At 29.9% G+C, this 13058-nt stretch overlaps 1 protein-coding gene across 1 annotated transcript in view; it reads right to left on the bottom strand.

The window, feature by feature from the left end:
- Positions 1-11843: 11843 nt before the first annotated feature.
- LOC131853371 (uncharacterized) overlaps positions 11844-13058 on the bottom strand; it is a 37117-nt gene continuing 35902 nt past the window's right edge. The window contains exon 6 of the mRNA XM_059204238.1: positions 11844-11869. Coding sequence (XP_059060221.1) covers positions 11844-11869 — 26 coding nt within the window. The remainder of the gene's footprint in view (positions 11870-13058) is intronic.

Below are 13058 nucleotides of genomic sequence, written 5' to 3'. Positions count from 1 at the left end.
GAAATGGGTATGAGAGAGTGAAGTATTGAAAACACAACAATAAATAGTATCATATTGACTGGTAGTCTACATAAAGTATTATGTTATAGATTGATAATTCACAGATAGCTGATGTTAAAAATAAATTAAATAACTTTACTAAATTTTAAATGAGTGGGTATTCTTAATTTAATAGTAATCAGTTATTCTTAATCAAAATAATTAAGTTAAATAAACTTGTCCGTACTAATGGATTAAATATTCAATTATTAGTTTAATTACACAAAATAATCTTAAATCTTCTTGTAGTTGTTGATTTTTAATTGTAATAATTTACTGATAAAGCATATAACAGAACAACAACGCAGATGAACCCACTGCTCTGAGTTGTAGACAGTTTGTCTTGATTAATCTGAATATAACCAGAAATTATTACAGTTTATTACGACAAATACATAACTGAATACATTATAATCAGTATAAAAGTCATATACTTGTATATAGGCTTTAATGACATTATATAAAAGCATCAAATCTAACCAATAAGGCAACTGCTCTCATCATCTATGCTTATAGATGATGAGAACAGTTGCCTTATTGGTATCAGTTTCCACGTCAGCTACTAACCCAATGTTAATAAGTATTAAAATAATATATACAGACATTATATCGATTTTTTCTGGAATAGACTATACACATTAGAAGTAATTTAAAAATACACTTCTATGTAGTTTATAGACTTAGTTTTTTCATCCGTATACTTGTGAAATCGTTAACAAACCGTTGAGATTGTCTATAAGGTTCGCTCGTTGCTTGGCATTTTCTTACAATCTCGGCAAGTAGCTAGCCGGGACAGCGCTCCTAATGGACCAATATATCAAATAGGATTAAGTATAAATGAGAGTAGCGCAACCGCCTTATACTTTGTTGTGCGACATGACTAGAATAGATAGTACTGAATTGATTTTTGTCATCACTCAAATATCTACATGGATTACAACAATTTTTTTATTATTAAAAATACCAAAGCTATAAACTCATAAAATATCCCAGATTGCATCAACAGACGCATTGTTAACTGTCGAAATCGTAAAATCAACAATTGACAGGTCCACAAATACCTAGGTTTATTTAAATGCAACGGCCCATGGAGACAGCCTACCGCCGTCTTTCTGATTAATTAAAAATCAGAATCCGTCATAATATAAATATCAATTTACACATATAGTCATTTAATGTCAGCCAAATTTGAATTCACCGTTGGGTTCATATCAAGCTGTAAATCATTACACCATGGTACTCTAACATTAACATATAGATATTATAAGTAATAACGAAAAAAGTATAAAAGTAGACGAAAACCAACCTATAAAGTAAGTTAAATATTCAGGAAATTGAACGTATTTAACTTATCTAACGAACTGAAAGTCTTAAATATGTTGATTATATTAAACACATCAATATAATTGTTTTCACGTAAATATTAATGTTCCAGAACTGCAAATTGGCATAAAGAAAGACATGTAAGGCAAAGTAGTAGACGTAGCTAGTCAGATAATGAAATCTAGTTCTTTCGTATAAAATAGTAGTACCTACGAATTGAATAAGAAAAATAATCTATAGACAGTCTTCCAAGTAGCTTGGCGAAATCCCATTTGAGGTGAAAGGAGACAAGAGACAGTCGACGAATGCAGCCAGACGAAAGTGCACAAACGTTGGAGTTATTCCAGATGGATGGAGCTGCGCACGATATTTAAGTAAACGATTTGTACACCGCTCAAAGAGTGTTATCCATACAGAAAGCGCAGAGGTTTAGCAAGTAAATAAGTCTTAGGTCTTGAGTTCAATCTGACCAATATTGTAGAACTTAAGACGACGCCTAATATTCTACACCTCCTATGTAACCTATGTAAATGTATATAAATTAATCTTTCTTTAATTTTCAATAAATCAATAAACTAGTACGTAATAGTTTATTTACTTTCTAAATGTAGATATTTTCTAACTTCTTTTTACTTTTACAGTTTATAAGGTACTAGGTGACCCGCGCAACTTCATCTGCGTCACATTTCTCCCGTATTATCTACATTTTGCACCTCTGCTCCTATTGGTTGTAGAGTGATGTTTTATTTAGCCTATTAGTCTTCCTCGATAAATGAGCCATCCACAATCTATAATTAAAAATAAGAAAAAAGGCAATCTTTATAATATTGATGTAAATTCATATTTCTAATTATATATATATCATGATTTCTCATAGCAACATGGTATCATATAGTTAAAACATCAGAAAGTTAGTATGATTAGATATCACAAGTTTATTCAATATATATTTATATTCAATATATACTACTGCTGAATATTGATTACAGAAAGATATTTTAAGAAATTATATAACTGAAACAAGTTTGACATCCAATGACTCGTTAAATATAATTAGAAATATAAACAAGTATCCATCTTACTTAAATTTAATTATGATATCAAAATAATAACGCATGATAGCGTCACGAAAATAAATCAACATAAAAGGCCGAAATTCGAGTTGAGTTGAATACAAATTTAGTACTAATTACATCAACCTTATTTTATTTAGACTCCGTTTTCATTAGATTATACGAAAATAAAAGGATCGTTACTACAATATTAGTTACAAAGAACAACTCATTCTTGTAGATATTTTTGTCTCTGTTATACTATTGTTATTTTACAGCTAATGAATATCATGTATCATATTTCTCTTACAGGTAAATATTTTTTATCGCAATTTATAAAAAAACAAACTTATACAGAATCCACATGTTATTTAAAAAGATATTATGCAAATTCGATTAACAGTCAATACTTGATTTATTAGTTACACATTGTATAACGATTTATAAAACAGAGACGGATTTATATTTGCAAAACAAAAACTATGCAAACCGGCCATTTCCTAGTAGAGGCGTGACACAGCACGACGCGACAACGTCGCTTAACATTTCTTTCTTGATTAAAACGGTATAATAAACGGGGAGACAATTTTACTTCGTCACAACTCGCACTTTACCAGCCCCTCTAGAAACTAATATTGAAGTGTGCGCATGACGTTAACATTTCTTCTTGTAACATTACGAGTATTCACTGTCTGGGATCTTTCTTGTTTGATTATATTTCATTTATTAACCAGAATTCTAGAATTTTATGTATATTGCATAGAAATAGAATCAGTCAGGACAAACTTGACTGAAGTAGCCTTGAATTCATCAGAAACTAGGTGTTGAATAATCGATTACTTGCGTGAGAAGCCACGGTAAACATCTATCATAATTGTATTATGGCAAAATACATTACACTATATTATGTCCATATGTGAATGAATATAAGCTTAATTGCGATACTGACTCTCAACTTTATAGTGGATGGGTAAGTTTGCGTAGTTCATGAGAGTGAGGATGGAATATCGACTTTTCTCAAAATTAATGTTCTTTATGTATGTGTGTAGGTTTTTTTTTGTGACAAGTATTGGAATAAAATGTTTATTTGTCTTTGTTAAATCCAATTGTCATATTATTAATGCCACTACTTTTTAAGTACCATCAAATACTCCAAATAATTTATAATTTTACGATCAAAAGGCCTATTTATTTATTATATTTATGAGTACTAACAAATTGTGTTTATCTTTTCTTTTCTACTGATATGTTACTGAGTAATTATTCTATAAACCAAATGGGTATTTTAAACAATTCATAACAAAAATGGCTAATGCGATTTTCATGATCTTTAATAGTATAATACTTTCTCAGTCTCGAATAACAGAATAATTGTTAAAATATCGGTAATACTAAGACAACAAATTTTAAGAAAAAGGATATGTTTCTTTTATTATTTATGCGGAGTGGCTGAATATTTTTATTATTAGTCCTAAAAAAAACAATTGGCACAGAGCTGGTACAATGTTTGCTGGTTTAGTTAGTTGATAATAGTTGACAATAACTGTTATTCATACTTCATCTTTTGCAAATAGTATAACAGAAATGAAGATATTTACATTTAAATACATTTTAATAAATGTATTCAAAGCTACGAAGTATAACTTCAAGTGCAAATGCTAATTTTACAGATGTACTAAATATACTCATAACATACAAACTCCTTTACGAAGTGCTAGAGTTTTATGCGATTCGCTACGTTATTCCACATTTTGCTGTGATGCTGCAATACATATGTTATATGTTAGTACAAGACAGGCAATCTCTGACACAGGCGTCAAATTACCTTAACCTATTGCATCATAAATCAAATTGGATTACAGCTGTATTTAATAAGAATAGAACTATTTCATTTACGCCTTAAAATCAAATACGTTAAAACAAATTAAAAATATTTTATATCTAATGCAATGTATTAAATATAATACTTATGACGATAAACATAGTTCTTTTACTGTTATATAATTGTCAACTCTACATATTCATATATAAATGTGATATCACTAATATTTTAAAAACACCTATAGTAGTTACTAGTGACAATTGCGTTAATCTTTTCATATTTATTCACTTACGTATAATAATATATTTCTTTGCATATCACATAATCTTCTAGTCTTTATTTTTAAAATTCATATACTTGCTGAAATTTTAAACATAAAGAAATTATTTTATTTTTATAGCATTTCAAAGGACCATTTGGGAATTAGTCTATATATACGATCATACTAATTAATACAAATGTTCTATGTCGTACCAGGATTAAACATGTAACAATTAGAAAACAAGTCTGTATCTTAAACTATTACACAAACAAGGTCGATGTCAATAGAAAACAAAATCATTATTTCTCATTTTCAGGATCGACAATCGCATGTGAATCCATTTGTGCCTAGGCGCGTAGGTGTCGAACCACTCGCCTGATGGTAAATCAGAACTAAACAATCAAAATAACAGGTATAGTCTACAATTTGTCTATATTTATTCACAGGAACGTTGTTTGTAAAACTATTGGGTTATATACGATATTTCATATTAGTTTCATATTCTGTATTTTATTTCTAATCTGTCGTAATATTAAATAGGATAATAAATATTGATTTCAATAACAGATTACAATGAAATCTCGATAAATATATATATCAGAAAAAGTTTAATTTTAAAAATTATAAGATTTTAATAATAATGTAATATATATTTTTTTAAGTTTTCTTACACTGGATTGAATACCTACGTTTTTCTTCTAATTTACATAATATCTTTTTGAGATTCTCTTTTTTAATACTTGTAAATATAAACTTACCTAACTGCATATGGTTTAAGTGTATAGTATAAAACAGAAAAAAGCCATGCTATAATAATTTGCATTGTGAATATGCACTTTGCTTTGGTACTTTACTGATTAACATGATATTTGCTCATTCCTTCGATATCCATTTATCTATGCTACTTTACTATATTAAAAATATCTAGTTTCAACCCCCGCCTGCCGATTTACTGTAAAAGAGTTTTTTTTCTAGATCATTTAGAATCGACCAGATTGGTTTTAGTCAGCAACATTTCGTTTGTACGCAGCCTGTGAATTAAATAGCAAGCATAATGCACTCCATTGTTAAGTGACAAACCGCAGGAATAAACATGTAATCCAATTAGTTTGTGGCTAACTCTACATACCAATTGTGAAATTGAGAGTACAACATTACTACAAATTAAATTAATTAATGTGGTTAGATCATCGTCTTAATTGATTCTTAAATAAAGTAAAAAATCTAATTTTATTTAAAAAATAGATAAGAATACTATTAGCATATTAATTAAAACTTCATACTTTAATATACCTAAAAAGCATAAATATATATATGTAATATATGTATATTACATATATATATATTTTCCTTTTTTCCAGTTGTATGTATTTCAACTATATTAAATGAAACTTACAAAATAGTCTAATATTATGTAGTTTAATTAGGTCGAATGGAGGTTTTAGATTTTATGCATATCTAAGGATATAAAATCTGCAAGTATAAATTGGCGGTGTCATCCTCCCCGTAGAAATTAGTTTTTGATATATAAAAAATGCTTTTTTCGTGTTCGGATATCTGAAAATCCATCTTTCCTAATACGTTGCATTATAGATATAGTGACTTACATGTGTGAATGTGAAGTTATTACTTATATATGTTTACAAAAATTTACTAACTTTGAAAATAAAGTCTAAATCCTATAACACCGTTTGAACAGAGATGGAAAGAAGAAATTTAAATAAAAATAATAGTGAGCAACGCGCTTGCCTTCAGCACCTACACTGAGTCAGTGGCAAATTGGAAAATTTAATAATTCAGGGAGCGAAGATAGTCTGCAATAAGTTTTCGTATCCAAGCCCGTCATTAGTGGATATTCTTATAGATAATTCTGAATTCATTCTATAGGTAATTTAGCAAACATTTCGATCCTTTTCACAACTGTAAAGGCCTCTCTTGAGTACTTAAGTATTCAAAGTAATAAATAATATATAAGTTGTAGAAGTGAACACTCCTGTTCATTCCTAACTTTTCAATGAATTCGTGATGATATTATGATCAAATTTTCTAGACGTATTTTTTCTAATCTTAAATTAAAAGTAGGTAAGATATCATGATATATACATACACATATTGATAAATTTCATATATTTTTCTGTTTGTTTAGTTATATCTACTATAGACTATACATAATTACATAATTTAAATTGGTTGTTTGTTAAATAAGAAACTTTTCGTCATTGATATTCAACTCAAATATGATTGTCATGAGTCGATTTTTTTACTTGGAGAAAGTTTCAAATAATCCTGATCCATCGTTACATAAAAGTTGTAAGTTGTTCGCGTCTCAACGGATAATCGAGTTTATACTTGGAGGGCGGCCATCAATCATTTATCCCGCTCCGTCCGCGCTGCCGTGGATCCAAACTGTACGCGGAAAAACTTTAAAGTGTTCATGTAGAGTTACTGTGACGTATCACATAGCGAACTTGTTCTCGACATATTTACTTATGTATTATTTTATTATCATCTTTACCTACCCGTCGTGTTTACTCTTTTATTAAGATGATATTGTTAAAAGATATTGTTACTAAAACAACATGCCATGCACAAAAACAAATAACTAAAAAGATCTCTTTCAAATAACATTCGAGAACATTAAAGAAAGAACATAAACATAATTACTAACTACATACAAATGTTATGACTGCAAAATTTGCATATAATTAATATTTTCATAAACAATACTTAACTTTTCGTGTCCATAGATCTATATCTACAATCTAGCTGTTAAGTTCTTACAAACTTCTTGATTTCTCTGATCAGTATCATACAGAAATTTTGTATCGTTTTACTCTATAAGCAATATCTGTTATACCTATTCGGTATAAATTCTTTAGCGTAGCTGCTGCTGTAATTCAATGAGTTCTTCCCAACTTGCCCGGTAAGTAAAATTAGGAAAATGAAATAAATATATAGTTCAGAATAGCCTACGATTTCTAAACGACGAATAAATAGCAATACCGAAGAAATAAACGATTATAACAGTAGTATAATCCGTGTGTTGATATTTTTCTATAATTATTTCTAATATTATAATCGCGGAAACTTCTGAGTACGGATGATTGAATATTTCTTACTCTTTCACACAAAAACTGTTACATGTATTATAATGAAACTTTTCAATATTATAGTTTATACATCAGAATAACACCTGGGCTATGGCAATTTTATGTAGGTGAAATTGCGGGCACAGTTAGTTGATTGTATATAGATGAATTACAATTATTCAATAGATTTAAAATCTCAACACAACGATTTTATTTCAATTAGATGTCTGAATAAAAATATAAGATCAAGGCAAGTTTAGTAGGGAAATCCTTATAGCTTAATTTAAATTACATATAAGCGTAAAACAAGTATTTTTGCCTTTAACTTTTGTACTTAGACACAGTACTGGGCTCATTCACGTTTGAAAGCAATAATATCAAAATGTACTCGGTTTGCTACATATTCATGTGATCATTAATTATATATGAGTATATGGTACGTATACATTAGACTTAGCTATTTAATAGTAAGTAGACGTAATTCATCAAATCTTGTCGTAAACGTTATAAAACTCTGCCAGCCTACAGAAAAGCAAATAATGCAAAAGAAGAAAAGAAACTGATCTGGACAGATACTCGTATGAGTGTTTTATGAGCACTCAAGTGGCTTCCGATGGGGATGTTTAAAACTCCGCACCCTGAGTATCGCGGATCGAGTGCGTGCCACTCGAACCATGAAAATGTCGGATTCGATCCCATACAAGGACACTTTATGAGCGGTTAAAAGTTTATGAATGTGCTTATTCGCTTACAATGTTTGGACGAACTATTGCGGAAATGCACACTTCAGGAGTTATAATTATTAAACATATATACAGTTTCGTAATTCAAGTATGACAGCTAATTCGAAGTAGTATTTGTATATATTTGTTTGCAAACTTAACTATGTTGTATATATATATATGTTATTAATTTATTCCTTTCTGTATACATACTACATTACAAACTATTAGGTATCAGATATCATTAATAAGATATCAGTGGCATAGAAATTATAGGGTAATGAGGTAAAAGTATAAGAAATGAAGACAGAGGAGTAACCTCATTCTTTATTTTGTCTCCAGTGTTATTTATGTTATATGCAAAATTTGCCCTTTTTTATTATTAAGCTTTTTAACATGTTGACATGTTAAAAAGCACTTCATTGTTTAATGTTCTTTTATCAAATAAACAAAGAGTCTAGGTACGTTTGTACCATTTTTTTTAATTACAGTACAATAAATATGTATAGTTCTATTATATAGTTGTATCTACCTAATGGAATTAAAACCCAGTACTGTTCTGAAAATGCATTAAATGTAACAGGAGTCCACAAAGAATGGTCTGAGTTATATCAATTTTACCGCGATGTTAAACGAAGTAATAACGTTTTTATTTCACCATCAGACGGACGAAATAAAAATAAGTATACGAATATTATACCTGAAAGTTACTGTAGTTATAAGAGCAGAAGAATATTCGCAATATAAACTTTTATGTTTATTTATACCACATGTGCTAGATTTTAATTATTCAAAATAAGTACCAATAATTCTGTTATCTTTAAAAAAAGTCTTTTACAGCAACGGTTCAGTAAGTTCTACATATTTATATATCAATTTGTATGTTGATAGTGATATTCCAGGTTTCGTTGGCATAATATCTTAGTCCTCCAGAATACACAAAATAAGGAAATATAAATACATAGAAAATAAATATAAAACACTTGAGGGATAGGAGATGTCCTATCATTGAAATTCACGCCATCATGTCATCACATGATGGCGTGAATTTCAATACCGGTAATGAATACTATTACCATTTCACTATCACTACACCACACTATCAGTGGACTGTTAATGATATTAACAGCTTGTAAACTACTTAGTAACATTAAAAATACCATAATAAAGATGGATCTATCTAGAACTGATACTCGTGACAAGCCGGTAAGTTTGAATTTGAATTTAAATGAATACACCACGTTTAGAGTACCGATATTTGCTTGAGCTTTTTCAGTTTTTTTTGTAACATAAAACGTAACTACTGCTTTCTTTTATTTTGCTACTTGATTCTTTTCTTACGAGTATGCATACTGTTCATAACATTGTGCGATTGCTAACCTTTATCTTTGTACAAAGGTAAAGTCTTATAACAATAATGATATTCTGAAAAACTGTTTTGAGTTTCCACTGCAAACAGCACTTCCCGGAAGTTCTAACAATACGGCGTTGTAAAAATTAAATTACGGTGAGACTCTAGGGAGGTTTCAATTTTCAAGCAAGAGGCTACGATTTGAGACGCACCGTTCTGCACTAAAATAATATTATTGCATTTGCAACTGCCACTATTTTTTTTAAACAGTAAAATATTGTTTGCTTATGTAATATATATTAATAGTAATATTAACATATACATTCACATACTATTATCCCAGATAGGGTATTAACATTTCAACAACTCCAGCGTGCGTACTGCAGTCCAAGTCATTAATTTAGTTTAATTCCGTTACTTCCTACAACAGTCAGTAAAATAAATTGAGACACAAAGGTTATTGATGTCACCGAAATATGAACTTTTGACCTTTCGGAGAAGATAACCACTACATAGCAATATTGTCAATGATTACGATGGTATGCAACAATTAATTAATTTCAACTAATTGCAATTATTTTTTGACAATGTACCAATAAGTAAAATGCTTAAATACCTGTGATATTGTTATTGCTATTTATCAACAATAATCGCTACGTACTTCGAAACATTGACATTGTTTGTTATTTAATTTAAAATAACTGGCCACTAAGCACAACTGTCTCTATGTAAATATGTATAATGTAAAAAATATAAAATAATAAAATAACCGGTGGTACCTTACCGGTTGGCCTCGTACACCGAAGGTTTCGAGTATTATCTTTCTACAGGCACATAAATACTTTTTTCTCTTGCCCGCTCCCCTTTTCCTCTGCTGGGTTCTTATTAAAAGACTTTAATCATAATGTAATTAACATTATGATTATTTTAATATCCACAATATGGCAGAATCAGAATAAGTCTTTAAGTAGTTTAAGCAAGCTTTAAGTTTAAGCATTTATTTTCCTTTATATAATGTAGATATTAGAATTTAAAGTCTTCGTTATATATTTACTACATCAGAACAAATTAAAGGGAATGGAATATAGTTTACTTTAAGTTTAACTTATTACGGTCCTCGAGAAACAAGCACTCGGAGGCTCGGCCGACGCGCGGGTCAAGTGCCCAATTTGTCACCCGCGCAAACTTCCGACTACTTCGGGCCCGCCCTGTTCGATTCCATTAAACTTTCAAGACCTTTTGAAGCTATTTTCTTGTTTGAATCAAGATTTGCCTAATTCATTTCCATGCCCACATAATATTTCAGAAGAGGATTATTTTATTGACACTAATCGTTACTTTCAAATAACTAATACTAAAGAAGAATATTGTGTCTGAAGAAGAATAATGGTCTGTTATAACATTTTATTCGCTTACACAGATTGTATGAAGTTATTTTTAGATTGTTTAGTAATAGTTTGTTGCTTTTATTCATCTCATCCACTGTCACTAAGTAAAAGAACAAATCGGGGTAGCATTCACTCCGGGACACTTACAATGCGCTATCATAAAAATTAAATTACGGTAAGAGTTTCTCTGTAAGTGCGCGCCATTTCAGCGAGGCGCGGTTGGGCGGGGGCGAGGAGCACGCCACATCAAAGCTCCTCATACTACTCGGAGCTTTCGTCCAAATCAAATTTAGCAGCCTTCTTTCGTTACAATTCTGAAACACGGTTGAGTATCTGACCTGTGGTTTGTTACACACCTACCTGCAAAATTCATCAGCACAAAAACGACCTTTTCGAGGTTCTGAAAAATGTTGTCATATGAGCGATTTTAACTTGATGAAAACTCGGTAATGTAAACAAGAAAAAAGTTCAAAGAGAACGTAAAAGGAATTAAAGTCAGAGTTCTTTACGTACACGCGCCTCGGGCATAGCAAGATCAAGTGGCTAATTTGTCAGCGTAAGTAAACTTAGCGGTACGGACTACCGTAGCTGTGGACGCTGCAATTCGATTAAACTTGTGTCGAAGTACATACACAAGAACGGGACCCAGCTACTTAACGCAACCCAACTGTACATTTACGGCGGAAATTTAATTAGTTAATTCATTGGGAGAGATATAGACCTGCCCGCCGAAATACCAATGATTTATATGTAACAATGCATTAGATATATACAATAAATAACAAATATACTATATCAGAATTCTTCTTTATAATTGAAATCTGTAATTACGATAATTATTTCAAAATTATGCGACACTGTATATGTCACTAAAGAATTTTTAACACATTTTTGGTTCATTTCTTTATTTTAAAACATAAATTAATCCAACTTTGTTCATCTTTGTTGACCAAGTAACTATACTAAATAGGCACAATGTTTTTGTAAAATTTTATATTGGTTTAAATGTGGAAATCAGTAAATATATGCTTTATGCAGTATTTGTATCTTTTATGCCATTATATGTGGCCTTAAATACAATTTTCACTTTTATACGTATAATTAGAAAAAAAATGTAAACATACAAACAGTATATAATTTTAACGTTTGTTTTGGAGTATAAAATCTTATAACATATAAGATTTTATACTCCAAAACATTTACAATAGAGTTATTAGTTAAAAAGTCATGAATGAAAAATTAATTAATAAATGTAATTTGAATACTGTGAATTAAAAATTGTAATAGGTGAATACTGGGTTTTATACAGCCTAGGCTCTAAATAATTAGTATAAATGAGTTCGGATCGGTTTGCTCTCTCTAAGTAGTAATAGTCTCTGAGTACAATAAGTTCAGTTGACTCTAGTTTAGTACAATGATGGCTGGATCATCCGTACTCGTAAACACAAATAACTGACGGTAGGTTTAAAATATCATAAGATATATATAATATAATAAACCTACATCAATAAAGATATTTTGATTTACTTCCATTGATACAATAGATGTTCCGTAGAAGTAGCGATGATTTTTTTAATCAAGCAATTTCTTGTTTTATATATAACTTGCATTTGTTTAATTATGTATTACGCCATTTAACTACAGACATAAACTGAAATTAACGTATTCAAATTTTCCACCGAAAAAACAGAACCAATAGTAGTGGCTAGTTACCTGTCTTCTTGAAATCCCGTTAAACAACATAAATCCATTACTATATGTATGTAAAAGCAGAATGTTTAGTGCCCCAATTTTGGTGCTTACAGCGATTTTGTAACAATAAATATATTTGTTCACATAGTTGTAGTTAATGGTCAGTTTACTACATATTTATTGATTAAAAAAATATAGAGGCTTATGCGACTCTAGAAACAAAGATAATGTTGTTCTCTTAGTATGAACTAATTAATTTTGGCATATTTTTAACGGCGGCGATTACTTGAAAATTATTAGACTAAAAACATTGTAGGT

This window comes from Achroia grisella, unplaced genomic scaffold, assembly GCF_030625045.1.
Source record: "Achroia grisella isolate CSIRO2021 unplaced genomic scaffold, CSIRO_AGI_Agris_v1 utg900, whole genome shotgun sequence".
Classification (NCBI taxonomy): domain Eukaryota; kingdom Metazoa; phylum Arthropoda; class Insecta; order Lepidoptera; family Pyralidae; genus Achroia; species Achroia grisella.
This window is presented reverse-complemented; position numbering and strand designations above follow the sequence as displayed.